The 23,822-nt window shown below is 39.7% G+C and overlaps 1 protein-coding gene and 1 long non-coding RNA gene across 4 annotated transcripts in view; one reads left to right on the forward strand and one right to left on the reverse strand.

Moving 5' to 3' along the window:
• Nucleotides 1-23,822, reverse strand: part of LOC138978515 (uncharacterized) — a 308,348-nt gene that overhangs the window by 64,699 nt on the left and 219,827 nt on the right. The gene's annotated exons all lie outside the window — the stretch shown is intronic.
• Nucleotides 1-23,822, forward strand: part of LOC138978510 (caspase-8-like) — a 45,554-nt gene that overhangs the window by 8,639 nt on the left and 13,093 nt on the right. For all 3 annotated transcript variants that reach the window (XM_070351248.1, XM_070351247.1, XM_070351249.1), the window contains exons 3-9: nt 3,558-4,449; nt 4,967-5,023; nt 17,189-17,331; nt 18,171-18,347; nt 19,161-19,380; nt 20,107-20,229; nt 21,140-21,249. In XM_070351248.1, coding sequence (XP_070207349.1) covers nt 3,558-4,449; nt 4,967-5,023; nt 17,189-17,331; nt 18,171-18,347; nt 19,161-19,380; nt 20,107-20,229; nt 21,140-21,249 — 1,722 coding nt within the window. The remainder of the gene's footprint in view (nt 1-3,557; nt 4,450-4,966; nt 5,024-17,188; nt 17,332-18,170; nt 18,348-19,160; nt 19,381-20,106; nt 20,230-21,139; nt 21,250-23,822) is intronic.

Here is a 23,822-nt window from a genome sequence, read left to right on the forward strand (position 1 = left end):
GGTCTTCCCTCTTCTTCTATCTCTCGTCTCCAACGCATTCAAAATAGCTCTGCCCGTCTTGTCCTACGAAAGAAAAAGAGAGATCATATCACCCCCCCTCCTAAATCAGCTCCACTGGTTGCCCGTTCCTGCCCGTATCACCTACAAAATCAACACTCTCACCTACAAATGCCTCCATGGTCTCGTCCCTGCCTATCTCTCCGACTCTCTTTCTCTCTATGTCCCTTCACGAACACTCAGATCATCTGCCGACTCCCTCAAGCTCAACATCCCCCACACCAAACTCAAAACAGCAGGTCAACGCTCATTTTCTTTCCAAGCTCCTAGCCAATGGAACACACTACCTCTCCCCCTCCGTCAACAACAGTCCCTCGAATCATTCAAATCTGCACTCAAGACATTCCTTTTTTCCAAATAATCCAAGCATTCTACACTGCCCACCCCATCCCACCCTGAATAACTGTACATATTTTAATGGTTGATGGTGTGTGTGTGCTAGTGACTTTAAGTCTCCGTGTGTGTGAACGAGTGTATGTGCGCCTTGAGTCGCCTGTTGGTGAGATATGTGCGCGTTATAAATATTCGTATTATTATTATTATTATTATCTGTGAGTGTGACTGTGAATGATGTGTGCGTCTGTGGGCTGTAGTTGTTCATTATCTGTGAGTGTGACTGTGAATGATGTGTGCGTCTGTGGGCTGTAGTTGTTCATTATCTGTGAGTGTGACTGTGAATGATGTGTGCGTCTGTGGGCTGTAGTTGTTCATTATCTGTGAGTGTGACTGTGAATGATGTGTGCGTCTGTGGGCTGTAGTTGTTCATTATCTGTGAGTGTGACTGTGAATGATGTGTGCGTCTGTGGGCTGTAGTTGTTCATTATCTGTGAGTGTGACTGTGAATGATGTGTGCGTCTGTGGGCTGTAGTTGTTCATTATCTCTGAGTGTGACTGTGAATGATGTGTGCGTCTGTGGGCTGTAGTTGTTCATTATCTCTGAGTGTGACTGTGAATGATGTTTGCGTCTGTGGGCTGTAGTTGTTCATTATCTCTGAGTGTGACTGTGAATGATGTGTGCGTCTGTGGGCTGTAGTTGTTCATTATCTCTGAGTGTGACTGTGAATGATGTGTGCGTCTGTGGGCTGTAGTTGTTCATTATCTCTGAGTGTGACTGTGAATGATGTGTCATTGTGTGCGTCTGTGGGCTGTAGTTGTTCATTATCTCTGAGTGTGACTGTGAATGATATGTGCGTCTGTGTGTATACCGTGGAAACCCCCCCTTAAAAAATCGGGTCTCAAAAAGGAGGGAGTCTTCAAATGGGGTACATTTACAGATGTTATGATTATGAACAGAAAATCCAAGGAGACAAGAGTCTTAGAATAGGGGAGGTCTTTTTTGTTACATTTAGTCAAGTTTTGACAAAATGTTTTAACATAGAGGGGGAATCGAGACGAGGGTCGTGGTGTCTGTGTGTGTGTGTGTGTAGAGCGATTCAGAGTAAACTACTGGACTGATCGTAATGAAATTTTACATGAGAGTTCCTGAGAAGGATATCCCTAGACGTTTTTTTATTTTTTTCGATTTATAATGTCTTTGATGATGTCATATTCGGATTTTTGTAGAAGTTGAGGCGGCACTGTCACACTCACACCCTCATTTTTCAATGAAATGTATTGACATTTTGACCAAGCAATCTTCGACGAAGGCCGGACTTTGGTATTGTATTTCAGCTTGGAGGCTTACAAATTAATAGATGACTTTGGTCATTAAAAACCAGAAAATTGTAATTAAAATTATATTTTTATAAAACGATCCAAAAACACTTTTAATCTTATTCTTTATCCTTTTCTGATTCCAAAAACATATAAATATGTTATATTCGGATTGCAAACAATCTCTGAAAATTAAAAATATAACAATTATGATTAAAATTAATTTTCCGAAATTGATTTAAAAACAATTTCATCTTATTCCTTGTCGGTTCCTGATTCCAAAAACATATAGGTATGATATGTTTAGATTAAAAACAAGCTCAGAAAGTTAAAAAGAATAGAGATAAAGAAAAGCGTGCTATCCTTCTCAGCGCAACTACTACCCCGCTCTTCTTGTCAATTTCACTGCCTTTGCCACGAGCGGTGGACTGACGATGCTACGACCGGCACGGTTGGCCTAGTGGTAAGGCGTCCGCCCCGTGATCGGGAGGTCGTGGGTTCGAACCTCGGCCGGGTCATACCTAAGACATAAAAATTGGCAATCTAGTGGCTGCTCCGCCTGGCGTCTGGCATTATGGGGTTAGTGCTAGGACTGGTTGGTCCGGTGTCAGAATACAGTGGAGTCCAGCTATAACGAACCTGGGTATAACAAAATCCCTCTTTTAACAAACTGCCATTGATTTCCCGGCAGACAGCCTTCTATTTCTTACTTGTTACTTTCCGGCTACATCGAACCTTTTGAACTCATTTGCATAACGAACCCCTCTTTTAACAAACACGTTTTCATCGCCCCAGAGCCGTTTTGTCTCTAAAAGTCACAAGGCTACAACGAACTGATGTCAATAATTGTCTCCAAAGACAAAAATACACAAACACAAGTGCACATTGCGTGATGAGCGAACTCTGAACAAACTAACAGCGGGAGGTGCACGGAACAGATCGAACCAAAACCGAAAGTTGTGGTGACGTCATGACATTTTGCGATGTACGTCAGCAAAGCTCGTGCACATGTGGTCTGTCTTGCTAAAAACAATGGCTGACGAACATGGTTTCGAAATCTGGAATTGTTTTTTTGTTTTCTCCGATCCGTGACCGAGTGACGCGATATACAACCACGCGTTTGTTTGAATCAATACTCTCCTCAGGCAGTGAAGTCTCCTAAATTGCTCAACACTGTGGACAGTCCGGAGTGCTTTTATGTCCCGTGAATGAGCGAGTCAAAGTTTTATCGTGAAAACTGACGCTTTTCATGCACCTCCCGCTGTTAGTTTGCCTCTCTCTATGGATTATATTATGAAGCTGTTGAAAACATGCAGAGATTGTACTCTCCAAGGAAAGATCGATGGGACGATCATTTGAAGGTGATTGGGAAAACTTGTCTTGAGGCCATTTAGGGTTGAAAACTCTACAGCGAATTACTGATATAACGAACTAAAATGTATCTCCCTTGAGATTCGTTGTACCCGGACTCCACTGTAATGTGACTGGGTGAGACATGAAGCCTGTGCTGCGACTTCTGTCTTGTGTGTGGCGCACGTTATATGTCAAAGCAGCACCGCCCTGATATGGCCCTTCGTGGTCGGCTGGGCGTTAAGCAAACAAACAAACAAAGAAACAAACGATGCTACTAGTATACGGTCTCGCTGAAAAAATGCAGTGCGTTCAGTTTCATTCTGTGAGTTCAACAGCTTGACTAAATGTATTTTCGCCTTACGCGACTTGTTTGTTTTTAAGGTAGCTTCCACTGTGCGCATGTGTGCGTTGTGTGATAACAAGCAAGGATGTGTTATTTATGGAGCATGACATTGAGAGAATAATACATCCCACTGTCTCATCCTCTGTTGTAGTATAACAACCCTCCAGACAGACAAGTGGAAGAGCTTCTGGACTTGCTGCCCAAGCGAGGCCCCAGCGCTTTCCAACTTTTCTGCGATGCTCTCATCGCCACAGACCAGGCGGATGTAGTGACAAAACATCTGCAAAAGGGAGACGATATACAAACCTCATCTGCCACCGCTGTTGCAGAAACAAACATACCCTCATCACCTTTACCCGTTTCTGTTGCTGAAACAACAGAGGTTTCACTTCCGACTCCCGTTCCAACAGCATCGCCATTGCTAGCATCAGCATCTATGTCAGCATTATCATCATTGCCATCTTCCATACAAGCGTCAATATCACCACAGTCTGATCCCTCTGCTGGACAGTCATCCAGTCTCCCCACCACCCCTCAGAAGCGACCGGTGAAATGTTCCTGGGAAGACGACTGCGAAAAGAAATCTCGCCTAGCCAGCCCATCTGAAACAGACAGTTCTCCGCTCGAGCGTATCCGTTCAGACTCGGTGATCTGTATACGTGGTGAAAATGACAATGTGATCAAGATTTACAGTCCTGAAAAAGGGGGCCATACTCGAGAGAAAGATGTGTTTAGTTTTGTTAACCCGTCAGGCTCTGCTGCCAGTCCGAAGTTGATCCCACAGAGTGAAAAAACAAGAAACCAAGGCGCTAGTAGGGCTGAAGAAGTTCGCTACGTCATGAAGCATTTCATCGCAACAGATAGTAAAGAAGATAAGGGCCAGGAAGAAAATCTCCGGTTGGCGTCTTCAATGCTGTCAAACCTTCCTGAAGAGTACCTGAAACTGATCTCAGCTAGCCGAGTGCCGACAACCAAGTTGAGAAGGGAAGGAGACTTTGGCAGTGATCTGATGAGAGAAAGGCTGTCACGGTGTGATTCCACAGGTATGTTATTCTCTGCCTGTTTGTTTTCATGTTGCAAGATTGCAAATTTATCCAAAAAAACAAGAAAGGTATGTTGTCAGAACGTTTAATTATTGACAAAACAAAACGTTAGGTTCACAGATATTTTGACCCAGCGGTCTTTTAAGTGCAAAGACAGAGAAACACTAATTATACAGAGAAAATGTTCATCTGCTTGCAAGGAAGACACAAGCAAGGCAATCTTGACTCTTGTAGTTTTGTACGTTCGGGTTTGTGTAATTTGTAGAAAAATTAGGTTGCCTGTTTTTTAAAGTCTTTGTCTGACAGTGACAAAAGTGATATGTTATTGTTAACACTACGACACTAACAGTACCGTTATCTATGACTTTAAATCATTCTGTTGTATTAGTATTATTTATTAGCACAATTTCACACTTTTGCATTTTCTAAGGTGGTGTAAAAAAAACTATAACCCTGTCATTTGTCAATACGCATCATACATTTAGGAGAATTAATCAGCTGGATTGTTTGTTTCCAGATACTATGGAGACAAGAAAGCCTGAAGGTCTGAGATTAGACGTCAGCAGAAAACCAGGTACAGTATCCTTGAACAGGAATGATGGAGAGCATGACCATGTTTAATAATAATAATAATAATAAATGTGACCCTCCACCACGAAATGAGTCGCATTTCCTGGAGCCTACTATTCCATTATTTCGTGTGTACGGCTTCTCCTTCCCTCTGTCTCTTTTGGGGTCTTTTTTCTCTCTTGTTTTTCTAGGTTCAGGCGGGATTGAAGGAAGGTTGTGAAAGTTGGAGAATCTTGGAAATTTGGAAAAAGTACAAGCCCAAAATAATGTGATGACACATGTGAGGGCAAGTAATGGTGATATTGTTGATGATCAATTTCTTGTGTTGAATGAACAAGTGCAGTATTATAAATGTTTGTATGGTAAAAGTCCAGAAAGTCAGGAACGCATCAGGGCAGAAGCAAAGGAATTTTGTGATGAAGAAGAATTGGTTAAATTAACGAACGAAGATAGTAATGTATGTGAAGGGATGTTGACGGAAGCAGAGGTGGCAGCAGCATTAAAGATGATGAAAAATGGTTCATCACCTGGAAGTGACGGACTCACTACAGAGTTTATTAAAATGTTTTGGAATAGATTAAAGAGCATGATTACAGACTCGTTTAATGAAGCCTTTCGTAATAATAATTTGTCTTTTACGCAAAAACAAGGAATAATTAAGTTATTACAAAAAAGTACAGAATTACCCAGGGAAGACCTTAATAATTGGCGTCCAATTACCCTACTTAATACAGATTATAAGATCTTGGCAAAGGTTTTAAATCAGAGATTGAGTTCGGTTATTTGTAAGTTAGTAAATGAAGATCAAGTTGGTTACATAAAAGGAAGGAATATTGGAACCGTGATTCGTACAATAGATGACGTAATAGAGTATTTAAATCGAACGAATAAGTCTGGGTTTATATTGGCCCTTGACTATCGTAAAGCGTTTGATTCCATTTATAAGGAATTTATGATAGAAGCATTTAGATCATATGGTTTTGGTGAAGATTTTCAAAAATGGGTTAAGCTTTTAATGACAGACACTTTTAGTAGTATTAATCACGGAGGGTGGATTTCAGAACCGTTTCCCTTGAAGTGTGGTATAAGACAAGGTTGTCCATTTTCACCCCTGGCCTTTATATTGGCGGTGGAAATACTTGCCATTAAAATTAGGAAAAGTGATATAACGGGTGTTGAATTACCCTCAAAGGTGGGCGAGGAGAGTGCCCTAAAAATTAAACAGTTAGCAGACGATACAACAATATTTTTACAGAACAGTGGTGATGTCTTTAAAGTTAAAGATATAATAATACAGTTTGCAAAGTTTTCAGGACTGACCCTGAATGTTAATAAAACCAAAATAATGAAAATTGGACAGCATTGTGGTCAGCAAAAGTTGCCCTTTGAGTGCACAGAGAAGATTAAGATTTTAGGTATATATTTCGTAAATAATGATAGAGCAATAACTGTTGAACAGAATTGGGTATTAAGAGTTCAGAAGATTAAGAAGTTGATTAAGATATGGAGTCGACGAGATTTAAGGATTCACGGTAAAATTGTAATAATCAAATGTTTTTTTATTTCACAGCTAGTATTTGTGATGCAGACGATTGGATTGCCAGAGCGGGTTTTGACAGAGTTAAATAGATTGTTTTATAAGTTTATTTGGCAGAGAAAGTGTTCGAATAAAAAAGCATTTGAAAAAGTGAAAAGAAAAGTAATGGAGAAAGAAATAAGTGAAGGTGGGTTGAAAATGCTAAATGTGCACAGGATGCAAGAGTCTTTTTATTTACAATGGGTCGGACGTTTGTATGAAGAGAAGGGAGCAAATTGGACGTTTATACCACTATGGTTTCTGGGACATGTTGTTTCAGGGTATGGTTGTTTTGATTTGAATGTTAAACCGAGTAAGGAATTGAATTTGACAATGATTGGAAGCCCATTTTGGCAGAGGGTAGTGTGGACACACTTGAGGTACAAGCGTAGGATGGAACATGATAAGATTGATGTAAACAATTTTTATAAACAGATTTTGTGGAGTAATGATTTGATTCGGTATAAAGGGAAAATGTTGTTTTATTTGTATTGGAAAAATGCTGGGATTGAACGAGTAAGTGATTTGTTTATAGTGGAAGAAAAGAGATTGAAGTCAGCAGCAGAGGTATATATACAAATTGGAAAGAATAATGCAAATATTTTATTGGATTATTGGGCATTAATAAACGCATTACCCAAAGTATGGATTAATTGGATTGAAAATAAACATATTATTGTCCAGATGGATAAGCAATTGTTTGATGGTAGCCTGTATATGATAAAAATAAGCCAAATACGAAAAATGATAGAAAAGAAAAGTGTAGATACTGCTGTAGAAAAACCTTGTGTATATAATTTTTGGTTGAGGAAGTTTGGTGTACAAGTAGATAAGGAAATTTGGACACTTGCCCATGTTTCCAAAGAAGTGAGGTTAAGAGAATTGCAATGGAAAATCTTACATAACATATATCCAACAAATATTTTATTATGTAAAATGCAAGTCAGGGAGAATAACAGATGTTGTATTTGTTGGACGGAAGTTGATTTTGTTGAACATTTCTTTTATGAGTGCATACCGGTAAAGTTGTTTTGGACGAAGATAGAAAACTGGATAGAGGAAAAGGCTGGATTGAGGGTTAATTTTAAGATGCAGGATATAATATTTGGCTATCAAGACACAAGTTGTTGTAAAAAGATGAGAAATTTTGTAAATCACGTAATATTAATTGGGAAAATGTGTATTAGTATTTTTAGAAAGACAACTTGTCAGGGATCAGTGTTCGTAATTTTCGAGTTTCAAATATTAAGTAGAAAATTTGATTTGTAAATATAAGGAATATTTCCATTGTAAAGAGAAAATGTCCATGTCTCGTGAGTGTAATATACCTCTATGTTGGAGTTAAAAAAAGAAGAAAAAAGACCAATGAAGAAGGATGCTCACCGCCTATTTACAAGAAAAAAAGACAGAGAAAAAAAGGAAAAAAAAAAAAAAAAAAAAAAAAAGGAAAGAAAAAAGAGAGAAGAAAACAAGGAAGGGTTGAAGCAGCCTGCATGCAACTGAGGTCAAAAAGAAAAAAAAAAAAAAAAAAAAAAAAAGAAAAAAAAAAAAAAAGGTTGCCTGTTTTTTAAAGTCTTTTTTTAAAGGAGAGCATGACCATGTTTAATAATAATAATAATAATAAATGTGACCCTCCACCCCGAAATGAGTCGCATGTCACCTCGCGCGGTTCTGCGCTAGGCTTAATACAAATCCGGGGAGTGTCTGGTAACAGTGTGAGGGTCACCTTAGTCACAGGCTTATGACTCAAACAGTTTTCGCTCTTTTCTAAAACGGTTTACACCACTGGATAGAGCATAAAAAACTCTTTAGAAAAATGTAAAAATATGAAATTCATGAAAAGGTGACATGCGACTCATTCCGTGGTGGAGGGTCACAAATAAGCATTTATATAGTGCAACATCATAACTTTACAATTATGCTCTTTGCGCTTGACACATTTAAAATTCAAACACAGTTATACAAGCATTTACATCTACATTCATAGTCAGCAACGCTTGATTAAAAGCATACACCATCAAACATACATTACAACAGATTCTTCCACTAATTAAGTAATAATATGTTTGCTAGGCTGACCCATTTAAAGTACAAATGTAATGCAACAGTCAATTTTAGGGTCGATGTGTCTGTATAAGAATTACAATACTTCAGATGTCATTGTGACTTCTGTCCATGTGAAGAGTCTGAGGAATCTGCCCTCTTCAAATTGATCATATTCATGACATGTTTTAGATTAGATTTAAAGAAATATTTTTGTCATGAACTATGAGTATGACACACATGAACAATTAATCATAACTCACTAACTGCACAACAACCTGAACATATTTGCAGGATTTGAATAACATGGATCTTAGCTCGCCAAAAAAAGGCATATTGTATTTTCATGACAAACAATGGTAAGTAAAGAGAATAGGGATTGACGAATATTATTTGTAGACCATTACGTTTGTGAGCAACAACATGAACTGGGGAAGTAGTTGTATTATGACTAGGTAGGACATTTCCCACCAGAAAATCAGGACTGGGCCCGTATTCTTGAAAAAGCTGCAACATTGTGTCCTGTAAAGTCAAACTGTCGTTTAACTACCGCCCGGTATTTATTTTTACTGCCCAGTAATTATTTATTTTCCCCTGGTATTAATGTGTGTCTGGCGGAAGGTCGGCAGCTACCAGAATTGGTTATTTTTAGAATAGGAGATTCCTCATGCTTGCTCCTCTCTACAAACAATATTTGAACAAGATTTATTCTTGAAAAAGCTGCAACTCATATATACTGGCCTGTAAAACTCAAGAAGTCCGCCAACTGCTAAGTGTTATTTATGAAATACCGGTAAGTCCTTACCGGGTTTTCTCCGAGCTGTAAAGTTAGAGGACCCATCCCCCTCCTGTAAAGTCGCTACCTGTCAGTAACTTCACCAACACTGTCCATTAAACCGTCAAGTTCGAATACATCTTGTTCGAATATTGTTCGTAGATTTATGTCCCTCATGGACACACATTGGTGTCATTTAACCTTTTAACTACCAAGTTTATTGTTCTGTAGAATCCCTCAGCTCCCAAGTTATTTTGAGCAGAGACGGTCAAAAACGGGTATGCGTGTTTAAATTATTATTACTCAGTTTCTCTTTGTCAGATTGATAAAAAAAAATTGGTATGTTATTGGATAGGGATCAAACTTCAAAGAGTGTGTGTTCTTCTTCTTGGTGGTATGTATGTCGCAGTGTTATCATGATTTATGTACCTGTTTACCTGTCAATAAAGTTGAAACAATTACGCTTACTTGTTGCTCCGGTATATCATCCGTTTCGCTGTCACTTGTTGATATTCATTGAACAATCAAAGTAGGTCAGATCAGCAGTGTTCACAGAAATGCTGATGTCGAAGCCAGAATCTTCTAATTGATGTCTATTTTCGTGGAGATAATCAAGCATAGTCATGAAATCAGGATCACTGTCATCTGAATCCATGTCGGCACCAAGCGCCCAAAAGATTTGGTGAAAAAAGATCGATTGTAACTCTCACAGAGATCGAAAGCACATGGGGAAAAAACAAGGCGGAAGTGAGACAATCCCACAATGCATTTGCAACCGTCTTATTACTACTGCTCGCGCACAACAACCGCAAACAACCGAAACAGACGCTACACCGGCGAGGGGCGGTATCGGGCGGTATGGGAATAGCGGCAATGGCGGAAGACGGGCGGTATCGGGCGGTATGGTAGTTAAAAGGTTAGCACCGATGCATTGCGGTCAAATACGAGCTTCTGCTCGCGAAAGATTTCAACCGATGCTCGATCATAACGGCGTGTTGCGAAAGCGTGCTTGCGTCTTGTTTAATGCATTACAGTGGCGAGAATTTGGTGTCTGATTCGGTAGCCGAACGGTTATCGAATTCGCCTGATGCGCGATTGAGTCGAGTTCGAATCGCTATCAGGCCTTACTTTTTTTTTTTTTTACTCTTTGTCATTAATTTTGTTTGTTTTTGTTTTTTTCTTCGTGTGCAAAAGAGTACGTTGTAATATCAAAATTGATTTAACAAATTAATTTTAGGCGAGAATGAGTTGTTTTTGAGTCACTTGAGAAAAAGTGACTCTATGTAATCGGTCAGTGTTAGTCTGTCCGGCCGGCCGGCCGTCCGGCCGGCCGTCCGTAGACACCACCTTAACGTTGGACTTTTCTCGGAAACTATCAAAGCGATCGGGCTCATATTTTGTTTAGTCGTGACCTCCAATGACCTCTACACTTTAACGATGGTTTCGTTGACCTTTGACCTTTTTCAAGGTCACAGGTCAGCGTCAAAGGGAAAATTAGACATTTTATATCTTTGACAAAGTTCATCGGATGTGATTGAAACTTTGTAGGATTATTCTTTACATCAAAGTATTTACATCTGTAGCCTTTTACGAACGTTATCAGAAAAACAAGGGAGATAACTAGCCTTTTCTGTTCGGCAACACATAACTTAACGTTGGGCTTTTCTCGGAAACTATAAAAGTGACCGGGCTCAAATTTTATGTGAACGTGACTCCCAGTGACCTCTACACTTTGACGTCTGCTTTGGTGACCTTTGACCTTTTTCAAGGTCACAGGTATGTCTTGAAGGAAAAAAATTGAAATATCATATCTCTGAAACTATTCATCGGATTTGATTCAAACTTTATAGGATTATTCTTTACATCAAATTATTTACATCTGTAGCTTTTTACAAACGTTATCGGAAACACAGGGGAGATAACTAGCCTTTCCTGTTCGTCAACACACAACTTAACGTTGGGCTTTTCTCGTAAACTATAAAAGTGACACAGCTCTAAGAGTAACAAATGTTAGTGTGTCTACTGTTAATATGATTGCTTCGAAAAAAAATTAATGATGCTAGTTTATGTGAATTAAGTTATTGATGGGGTTTGTTTATGTGAGATTCAGTTAATGAGAGTATTTTTAATGCCAAGGTAAATATTTTGTTGCTCGATCCATGCAATCTCATTCTTCAGGTATGCATTGTGTTGTGAATAGCAAGTTCTTCCTGTCCATCTGATGCCTCATATAATATTCAGAACTGCGAAAGTGACTCGATCGAGCGTTTGCTCTTCTTGTTTAAATTGATTGTCTACATTTTTATACCGAAATCGCCATTTGACCATTAAAATGCAGAGTCTATTATCTACAATTATCAACAATACACCCCCTTTCGATCAGGAAAGACGAAGCCAGTGAAGCCGTTTGAAAATTCATTGTAGTATTCCAGCGTAGTACTCATAGTAGGATATCCTTATTTGGAAAATGCCAAGCGCAAAACTCCTCTCAAATCCCGTGCATTTCGTGCGTTTAAAAAAAAGCTTGGACAGCGCTCCAGTGTCAAACTGTTCTTTCTTTCTTTATTTGGTGTTTAACGTCGTTTTCAACCGTTCAAGGTTATATCGCGACGGGGTCAAACTGTTGCTGCACTTGTTTGGGCGTGGCTATAAGCATAGTGACATGAATTTGATTGGTCAGTATTTTTAGGCAAAGCACATGTTCTCAGCAAACAGAAAACAAAATATTGGAAGCGTGAGTCACGCTACCCCAAAATAAAATCTTTTTTTTACATATATTTGTTTTTCTATAACTTTTTTCCCCATGGTTCATTCATCATCTGACATAACGTTTTAGCGAAATCTAACCATAAGATTATTGAAAAAAAGCAAAAATGTAGACGACCACCTTTAACATGATATTACCGTTAACTACCCTGTATACGCCCACCCACCCTATGTACCAGTTTTGCCCAAAAGTGGGGGGGTGGGCGTTTACTAGGTACTATACCCTTGGCAGGAGCGGGTCCTTAGCTAGAAAAACGATATTTTGGTCATTTGTCATTGAAGTGTTCAAAGGATGCGTTATTGCACAACCCCCCCCCCTCTCTCTCTCTCTCTCTCTCTCTCTCTCTCTCTCTCTCTCTCACACACACACACACACACACACACACACACAAACACTAACACACAAAATCAACCTCTTCAGACATCACTTCTCGCCAAAGATGAAGCTTTGAAGATGAAGACCATTGTTGGAACAGTCCGCGGTACAAGCCATCAACAACTGTACGACGAGTCAGGCTTTATTTCACTTTAAGAGAGGCGTAAACGTCAAAAAATGATATTATTTCACAAGATTGTACACCGTAAGGTGCCAAACTACTTACATGCGATATTGCCACCATTAATATCAACTAATAATCCATATCGCCAGCGCAGACCTTTAGATAGGAAAGTTCCATCGTTTAACACTGAATTATACAAAAACTCATTTCTCCCATCTACAACACAACTCTGGAATTCTTTACCAGACTACATAAAACTTAGTAAGTCCCTCAAGCACTTTTTGTCAAAAAACTATTTAAGTCCGCCGTGTTATTGGTATTCTGGAGATTGCATATCACAAACAATTCACTGTAAGCTCAGGCTATATATAAGTGATCTTAATAACGATCTAGTGAGACGACACGTTGCTACAGATACATCTTGTGACTGCGGATTTCCGTCCGAAACCGTAAAATACTTCATATTAGATTGTCCAAATTATCGCGAAGCACGTCAAGAAACCATACATACCCTCCCTAACCACAGTATTCACCTCCCCCACCTTCTAAATGGAGGCAGACAGTATTCTCTAGATTTGAACAGGAACATTTTTTTCCAGAGTACACTCGTTCATTGAATGTTCAGGCCGCTTTGGGCTAACCCAGAATCAATGCTCCACAAGCCGGACGACAAATTTAATTTCTGCACAACTCCTACCCATCCCTCTTCTTTTTATTCCTTTTCTTCCCCTCCTTCCTTCCTCTTACTGTCTTTCTTTATAATGATTATGCAACGTTTATTATGTTATTATAATTTTGGATGATTAATGAGATGAGGATGATTATAATGATGATGGTTTGGATTTCCAATTTGGTTTATTTAGACAAATTGTTCAGCCGTTACCGCCTTACGTTATAATATCCATGCAAGAACACCACTTTAAGCTTCTAGCTTGTTGCTGTTACCTGTGTCTTTTGTATACATGTCATGATTGTAACATTTGTTGAAATAAACTTATGTTTAAACCAAAGATGAAGCTTTCTTTTCTTCTTTTTCCTCCCCGTCAAAAATGTATTGCGATTCTCTAGCCACTCCAGAAACCTTTTTCTGTCCAATCCCCGAAGCATGTCTAAGGAAAGGAAACAGCAGACTGGATAATCTTTATTTATTTTCCTTGTCTACTAGTCCACTGGTCGAAACTGGGGGTGGGCGTTTACTAGGTACTATACCATGTACACCTGCATGCAACTGAGGTTTATAAAAAAAATTAAAAAATCTCCCCGTGTTTTTATTTCATTCAGTTTGTTTGGGTTGTTGCTATTGACTTTGAAACTGACACGCCGGCGAAAACGCCAGTAACGCGTGCGCAGAAAAGAGCAAGCATCGGGAATCTTCAATTCTAAAAATAACCAACTGGTAGCTGCCGACCATCCGCTAGACACACATGAATACCGGGGAAAAATAAATAATTACTGGGCAGTAAAACTAAATACTGGGCGGTAGTTAAACGACAGTTTGACTTTGACGGACACAATGTTGAAGCTTTTTAGCCAGCGTGTCAGTTTCAAAGTCAATAGCAACTACCCAAACAAACTGAATGAAATAAAAACACGGGGAGACCCTTTTTATTTTTATGTTTTATTCTTTTTATTTTTAATCTCAGTTGCATGCAGGTGGCTGCTACCGCATTTTAGAAGTTTTTTTTCTCTCTCACCTTTGGTTTTTTTAAGCGGTAAGCATCCTTCTTCATGGTTATTTTTACATTTAGTCAAGTTTTGACTAAATGTTTTAACGTAGAGGGGGGAATTGAGACGAAGGTCGTGGTGTATGTGTGTGTGTGTGTGTGTGTGTGTGTGTGTGTGTGTGTGTGTGTGTGTGTGCGTGTGTGTGTGTAGAGCGATTCAGACCAAACTACTGGACCGATCTTTATGAAATTTGACATGAAAGTTCCTGGGATTGATATCCCCGAACGTTTTGTTCATTTTTTTGATAAATGTCTTTGATGACGTCATATCCGGTTTTCGTGAAAGTTGAGGCGGCACTGTCACGCTCTCATTTTTCAACTAAATTGGTTTAAATTTTGGTCAAGTAATCTTCGACGAAGGCCGGACTTCGGTATTGCATTTCAGCTTGGTGGCTTAAAAATTAATTAATGACTTTGGTCATTAAAAATCTGAAAATTGTGAGAAAAAAAAATGTTTATAAAACGATTCAAATTTACGTTCATCTTATTTTCCATCATTTGCTGATTCCAAAAACATATAAATATGTTATATTTGGATTAAAAACAAGCTCTGAAAATTAAATATATAAAAATTATTATCAAAAAAAATTTTCGAAATCAATTTAAAAACACTTTCATCTTATTCCTTGTCGGTTCTTGATTCCAAAAACATATAGATATGATATGTTTGGATTAAAAACACGCTCAGAAAGTTAAAACAAAGAGAGGTACAGAAAAGCGTGCTATCCTTCTCAGCGCAGCCTTTGCCGTGCGCGGTGGACTGACGATGCTACGAGTATACGGTCTTGCTGCGTTGCATTGCGTTCAGTTTCATTCTGTGAGTTCGACACAGCTACTTGACTAAATGTTGTATTTTCGCCTTACGCGACTTTTTTTTTTTAATCAAATGTTTACATGTTTAAGTTAACAAACTTTATCAATAAACTAATAATTATCATGTTAACCAAAGATTTAAAAAAAAACATTCCACCTTACAAAAAAATTTTAAATCAATGTTGCTATTATAACGTACTCTTTTGCACATGAAGAAAATAAACAAAAATAAACAAATGCCAAAGAGTAAAAACAAAAATTACGAGCAGATGGAGATTTGAACTCGACTCAATCACGCATCGGGCGAACGAGAGAACCGTTCGGCCACGGAATCAGTTGAAAATATACGGACACTGTAAGGCATTAAAGAAGACGCTAGCACGCTTTCACCACAAGCCGGTATGATCGAGCGTCGGTTGAAATCTTTCGCGAGCGGTATCTCGTATTTGTCCACAATGCATTGGTGCTTAAATGACACCAATGTGTGTCCATGAGGGACATAAATCTACAGACAATATTTTAACAAGATTTATTCAAAATTGACGGTCTTAGGGGAGGGGGAGGGGTCCTCTAACGTTACAGCTCGGAGACACCCGGGTAAGTCTTTACCGGAGTTTTCATGAATAACACTTAGCGGACTTACCGAGCGGAAGTGGTTTTACAGGCCGGTATATGAGTTGCAGCTTTTTCAAGAATACGAGCCCTGATTTGAACACTTATTTCCTGATAGATTTCGTGATAGGTTTCAAAACTGGCAAGAAGGGGAAATAGCAGGGAAAACTGAATATTTTGGGGACATATGATTATGAATCCAACGCCAATTTTTGAGTCACTTGAGAAAAAGTGACTCTATGTAATCGGTCAGTGTTAGTCTGTCCGGCCGGCCGGCCGGCCAGCCGTCCGGCCGTCCGTAGACACCACCTTAACGTTGGACTTTTCTCGGAAACTATCAAAGCGATCGGGCTCATATTTTGTTTAGTCGTGACCTCCAATGACCTCTACACTTTAACGATGGTTTCGTTGACCTTTGACCTTTTTCAAGGTCACAGGTCAGCGTCAAAGGAAAAATTAGACATTTTATATCTTTGACAAAGTTCATCGGATGTGATTGAAACTTTGTAGGATTATTCTTTACATCAAAGTATTTACATCTGTAGCCTTTTACGAACGTTATCAGAAAAACAAGGGAGATAACTAGCCTTTTCTGTTCGGCAACACACAACTTAACGTTGGGCTTTTCTCGGAAACTATAAAAGTGACCGGGCTCAAATTTTATGTGAACGTGACTCCCAGTGACCTCTACACTTTGACGTCTGCTTTGGTGACCTTTGACCTTTTTCAAGGTCACAGGTATGTCTTGAAGGAAAAAAATTGAAATATCATATCTCTGAAACTATTCATCGGATTTGATTCAAACTTTATAGGATTATTCTTTACATCAAATTATTTACATCTGTAGCTTTTTACAAACGTTATCGGAAACACAGGGGAGATAACTAGCCTTTCCTGTTCGTCAACACACAACTTAACGTTGGGCTTTTCTCGTAAACTATAAAAGTGACACAGCTCTAAGAGTAACAAATGTTAGTGTGTCTACTGTTAATATGATTGCTTCGAAAAAAAATTAATGATGCTAGTTTATGTGAATTAAGTTATTGATGGGGTTTGTTTATGTGAGATTCAGTTAATGAGAGTATTTTTAATGCCAAGGTAAATATTTTGTTGCTCGATCCATGCAATCTCATTCTTCAGGTATGCATTGTGTTGTGAATAGCAATTTCTTCCTGTCCATCTGATGCCTCATATAATATTCAGAACTGCGAAAGTGACTCGATCGAGCGTTTGCTCTTCTTGTTTTTAAACTGATTTGTAAAGATTCTCAGGTCTCATCTCTGGATGACAGAGATCTTTTTCTAATCTCAGTTCTCATCTCTGGATGACAGGGATCATTTTCTAATGACATGCTTTGCAGAGATGGACCAGCCAGACCGTGTGGAGGAGACTGCGAGAGTTGCCACTAGTGGTGTCACCCTTCATTTACAGCCCACCCCGAAGCCCACAGACTCTACAGACGGCCCGTTGTGTGTTCAAGTGGATCAGTCCACACGGCATAAGGTAAGGCCAAAAAGAAAAATATGTCTTTCCGGTAACCCGACCGACCCTATTTTTAAGCGCCGACCCTAAAGGGTTTTTTCGCTTTTCGCACACACACACACACACAAAAACGGGAGGTAATCGGTCGATGAGACTTCACAATCAAAGAGACTTACCTCCCGTTTCCGTCGTCACGCGAAAAAAACATGGCGGCCAATGACGCCGGGAATCCCTCTGAAGGGTCTGTGGCAAGATTTCCTCTTGCAGTTATTCTAACAAAACGTAAGAAAAAGTTTAAAAAAAAAATAAAAGACCGACCGACCCTAATTTGTTTCGGCGATGTTACTGGAAACAGACATATTTTTCTTGTTGGCCTAAGCAAGAGAGAGGGAGACGATGATGGTGATGATGATGATGAGCTGGTTTTGGTTTGTTTACTTATGCTAACCCCTACCAACTCCCACCCTCAAATGTCAGGGTTTCAGGAAATGTCTATGGTTTGGTTAGCTTACCTAAAGTAAGCAGATTTTGGGGTTGGGGTCATGGAGAGGAGAGGTGGTAAGGAAGTGGAGGAATTTGATGCTGTGCTTTGTATGTCTTGTGTGTCTCAATTCCTTGTTGATTTAACTTTAATGAGCTTCAGTTCAGAACACAAATTTGTAGACCATTTTTATTCACCCATCCCACCCCCACCCCCCTCACCCACCAATTCATTTTTTAAAGTTTTTACTTGTGAAGAAAATATAAGATAAGTTACCGAAAGAAGGGTACACTGGCTCTTTATACATGCACAGAGCGGCAGATTTTCAGTGCACCTCATGAATCACAAACCACTTACATTCTTTCTTATTTTTTGACAGTCGTACCGCATGGTTGGGATGCCCAGAGGGCAAGCGCTCATCATCAACGTCAATGAGGTGTCGGAAAAACCGCCGCGACGAGGAACGGATATCGACCGTGACAACCTGAACAATCTGCTGACTCAGCTTCATTTCCAGGTCACCACCTACAATGACGATGACGACCTCACTGCACTCGTAAGTTACGGCAGGAATACCTGGCTTCTCCGGGATCTCGCTGAGAGGCAATAATTACCTGCAAACTTACACACGAAGATGTAAGATGGAAAAACATCCCTGGCTCAGACACAACCATAATATGTATACCGACATAAAATGTAGTGTTTTTTCAGAACATGGCATGGGTGATGGTTGATAGCCGATTTAAATCTTTCGTGATCCACATCTGCTATTTAGACTGAACATATTAAAATGTTACCATAAACTGACCGTGAATGGCATAATCACACACACAAAATTCGGGAAGGATCTGTATGGCCAATTGTATAGTGTTGACAAAAGTTACAGACAGACAGAAGTTTCTGAGAGTTCGGTAGATTTGCAAGGGATATTTGAAAATACTGTCTTCTGTTGAAATTACACCTGCACGAGTTGGTTTGTTATCTCTCAACTACCATAGCTCCCTATCACAAAAGGAAAGGACGTCTGCAATGAGTAGAACACTGAGGTACTGAAGCAGACCCTTTGTGAGCCTGCAACAACACAAAATGGTTATGAACCTGAAAATCAGCAACTGACTTCTACAGGGCCTTCGGTTAAAAGTGATTTAACAGGAAAGTCAGTTTTGAAAGTTTCCCGGCACTGTGTGACTAGTGTTTTTGTCATTTTGTTCCATTTTGAATATTTTTGAGTACAAAAAGAAAAAGTATTTTTGGAAAAGAGCTTTGTGTTAAAATTTCATCTCCCAGTTTCCTTACTGCTAGATGTTACAAGAATTACACCAGTATTTTCAAACCAGTATGCTTATCCTTAAATGTTCCTTTTCTACAGGGTATGGCTGAAAAGCTGCGATCATTTGCTGCCAAGCCGGAGCATGCTACAGCAGACGCATGTATCATTTGCCTTCTGAGCCACGGGGAAGAGGGTTACATGTTTGGAACAGACGGCAAAAAGATTCCACTGGAGGAGATTTTCATGCTGTTTGACAATCGCCACTGCCCAACGCTGCTGAACAAACCCAAGATTTTCTTCATACAGGCTTGTCGCGGAGGTGAGTAATGCTTAAGTGAAAACAATGATTTTTTGTTTAATGTTTAGATAGATGGCTTAAATTTAAGATAGAGGTGGCTTAACTCATTATCTCCCAGGTACGGATATAATTATCCATACCCACTGATATGGCTCTATCTGACAAGGTACGGATATATCCGCTCAGACTGTTAGCTTCAGTTGCTTCCTGTAACGTCCATCTAACGCCTGCATTCCAGCGTGTTGATACGCAGTTACCACCGAGTTACTACAATTCTGAGTGACCTGCTGCAGCACAGCTGGTCTCGGCTAAAAAAAACTTGGTCAACATAGGTGGGGTAGAAAGTGTTAAAGAAACTGGAGGAATGTAGTCTCCAAATCATAAGGTATAGTTGAAGTATTGAAATTAGAAACTCAAAAGGTACGATAAGCTTTGGGTCCATGTTAAAAATAATATTAAAAAATTCAGCTTTCAAAGATGATCATTTGTAACATGCAAACTTGCTAAGAAGAGGATATTATCTGTCTTTTGGAGCTCTATTTGGTTGAATATGATAGTGCAAGAATTAAGTCTGGAAGAGTAATGCTGAGATGCTTTGTTCTCACTTATCATACATCAATAACATGTTCCCTTTCTTGGAAGATCTCCTCTGTTGTATGGTTCTTGTTGATGTCTTGATTTTTTTGTTTTGATTATGTGTGTTATATCATTATTTATGTGTGTTGGAATTAACTCTTTTTTCTTCAGGCATGCTGGATCATGGTGTGAAAATTGTGCATGACGAAACTGACGGAGGACCTCAGATGCCAAACAACATGGTTCAACACCCCTCCATGTCTGATATGCTCATCTGTTACCCTACCCTGCAAGGTACGTGTGTGCTTGTTTTATCTCCCACAATTCCGAGAGGTCTTGGATCACGTGAGAGCGTGAATTCCTTTCCTCTCTACATTGTGGTCGATATTAACCACAATTAGACTTCACTTACTAGGGTAAGCTCGTCCTAATTTTGTAATATGACTGCATAGTGTCTTTACATGATGGGAAACAGTACATCGATGTCATCATGGAATTTTGTCGTAAATGAGACAATGACAAAAGGTGACGTTTTCATGTCAGTATGTCCCAAATGACATCACCAGTACATTTTTCATTCTATCTAATCTGTTTTCGTTCTATTTTTTCTAATAACATGCGTTAACAATTGATTGCCAACTGGAATGGAAGAGCACAAAAAGTGTAACTTGATATGTAGTTTTTCTAGAGGGACACAAATCTTCCACTTTCATGTCAGTGTGTCCCATGCAACATACATTTGCCAAACAGCTATGTGTAAGTAGATTATTTGTTAGTGGTATAGAAAATACTGATCACCAATTAAAGTCAGTTTTCACATTCATTTTCTACCTATTTCTTATTTGTTTATTTTTTTGGCAATGGTGAAATGTCAGCAATCGTGTGTCATTCGGGACAGTAGACATGACACCTGACCTTTTGTCACTGTCTCAAATCTATTCTTCACGATTTTGATGGGTTTTTTCAGTTTTAGACTAGATAATTAAATACGATTGGCAATGCATGATCTAACATTCTATTATCTTTCTAATCTATCCATACCAGGAACGAATATAAACACTATCACATATTAAAAACAATCAGTTTTGTCCTTCTGAAAAGCTGTTTGGTTAGTCAGAAAATCAAAACAAGTTTTGTGCAGTTGATCAGTCAGCAACAAATTGCTTGTGTATTCATTATTTTTTATGCTTGCTTTTGATGACAGGGTATTACGCCTGGAGAAATCGTGAGCGAGGAAGCTGGTACATTGAAGCTGTTGTGAGGGTGTTCATGAAGCACGCCAAGTGTGAGGACATCTGTGCAATGCTCAGCAGGGTTTGTATTTTAATGTTGTCTTTTGCAGTTGATGAGGGCTTGTTTAGAAGATGGTTGTGGCAACGGGAACGCAGAAGAAGAAGAAGATGGTTTAGGACTTGTTTAGAAGATAGTTTGCAGTGCTTTGGTAAAATGAAAGAGAAACAGAGAGAGAGAGAGTGTGTGTGTGTGTGTGTGTGTATGGGAAAGTAATCTGATGAAATCATGAGAAAGAGGAAGAGAGTGTGTGTGTATGGGAAAGTAATCTGATGAAATCATGAGAAAGAGGAAGAGAGTGTGTGTGTATGGGAAAGTAATCTGATGAAATCATGAGAAAGAGGAAGAGAGTGTGTGTGTATGGGAAAGTAATCTGATGAAATCATGAGAAAGAGGAAGAGAGTGTGTGTGTATGGGAAAGTAATCTTCTGAAATGAGAAAGAGGAAGAGGGTGTGTGTGTATGGGAAAGTAATCTTCTGAAATGAGAAAGAGAGAGTGTGTGTATATGGGAAAGTAATCTGAAATGAGAAAGAGGAAGAGAGTGTGTGTGTATGGGAAAGTAATCTTCTGAAATGAGAAAGAGGAAGAGAGTGTGTGTGTATGGGAAAGTAATCTTCTGAAATGAGGAAGAGAGTGTGTGTGTATGGGAAAGTAATCTTCTGAAATGAGGAAGAGAGTGTGTGTGTATGGGAAAGTAATCTTCTGAAATGAGAAAGAGGAAGAGAGTGTGTGTGTATGGGAAAGTAATCTTCTGAAATGAGAAAGAGGAAGAGAGTGTGTGCATGTACGCATGCTACACGTCTTGAGTGGATAATTTCCTCCTTTTTCTCGTCTATGAAATCTGCAGTCTCTGGTTGGATAAATGAAATCTTGTCTTTATTGTTAGAAAGTGTAGTGATAAATTAAGTAAAGATTACACAGTTGAAGTGTTTCTGCGCCAGTAGAAAGGTCTACAAGACATATATATACGTAGGCTGTTCTATAATTATTTAGAATCTCAGAACCGGAAACACATACCAACAATCGAACTAGGCCATATTCTAGACCAATCCTTCCCCAACTGACACCTACTAGCCATCCGCTCAAACAACTTCATTCAGCAGACATGGGACTGGTCCGAATTTTATCGGAATTCCGATATTTTCCTTCGCTCACAGACCATTCTTGAGATCGATGCAAATTCGTTGAGAAAAAAAAAGGGGGGTGGTATGAACCGTTCAGCTGAAGCTGTCTGCGTCTGAAGTCAGTGCATTCGCATTCCAGCACTCTCGTGAACCCATAGCAGTATCATGGGTCACGTTTGATTGGCTGTCGATCTCCGACAATTATCGCCTAGGCCTAATTATTCGCCGATGGCGGTTTGCGGGTTGTTTTGATTGGCTGCCGATCTCCAAACGCCGAAGGTGAAAAAGGTAGCATCATGGCGTCTGGATTCCGTATTGTTTTGTCGGCTGTGGAAGTTCTTGCGATCGACGACCAAAGTGTGAAAAACAAATGGAAAGCCAACTGGCTGTCAGAAGAAGTGACTGTCATTATCAACAAGAAAGAAAGGCGCCAGCTCATTGGCGACAGTATCGCCAAGATATCCATTCCAGGTCAGGCCGTGTGCACGTGGTGCGACAACGGCCACTGCGTGGTGAAATACGGACTTGGTGGAACAAAATGTGTTGGTTCTGAAAGTTTTCAAGTAAGTTTTGTGTGTGTGTGATTGTTATAAATTACACCTTTGTTTAAAATGCTAAAACATATTATTCTTGTGGTTTTTGACTCACATGCGAAGCAAAAGTGAGTCTATGTACTCACCCGAGTCGTCCGTCCGTCCGTCCGTCCGGACGTCCGAAAAGGCATGATCTAATTTTTTCCTATCAGGAGAGGCCCCAAAATGGCCTTTATAATTCTAACATTCATTTTCCGTCAGGGGGGCAAAGCCCCCCTGAACCCCCTACTGGGGCGTTGCCCCTGGACCCCCACCAGGGGCCTATGCGGCCGCTGGACCCCGGCTTACTTTCCTACTTTTGGAACATTTGCTGGTCTCATGTCTGATTCAGGCCTGGGACCATGTGACATCAGCTTTACCTTGTATGGTGCTCGTGAAGGTTCGGACAGTCTTCAGGGGTCTAAAACAGTGTTTCCGTGGCTGTTTCTTGAAATCCGAGAACATGCTGAACTAGCACTAGGGTGGATGCGACAACAGCCACGTTCCCTTTGGTGCCAAGAAATCTTTTGTCGCAAAGGCAGTATGCACAGGTGCGTTGTCATGTTGCCAGCATACCGGTGTTTGGACGGTCTTTTTGCCAAGCCTCGACTACTTTAGGCAATTATTGGTGGACATAGCAGTCAGACGTGACTGTATGCCTGTCCTAGGGAGTCACAGTGTCTAAATGCCCTGATCAAGCGACAAAAGATGCCACCCTTTGTTTTTCAGTGCTTCTTGTTATTTGTTATTGGCAGGGGTTGGGTCCCCTCAAAACACACACACACACGACACTTGTTTGGTTTCAGGGTAGAACTGATAAACAAAGGTTTCGTCACCTCTGACGATATTCCGTATTGATTCGGACTAGCCATTGCTGATGTTTTCAAGTATTACCAGGCG

This window comes from Littorina saxatilis, linkage group LG10 (assembly GCF_037325665.1).
Source record: "Littorina saxatilis isolate snail1 linkage group LG10, US_GU_Lsax_2.0, whole genome shotgun sequence".
NCBI lineage: Eukaryota > Metazoa > Mollusca > Gastropoda > Littorinimorpha > Littorinidae > Littorina > Littorina saxatilis.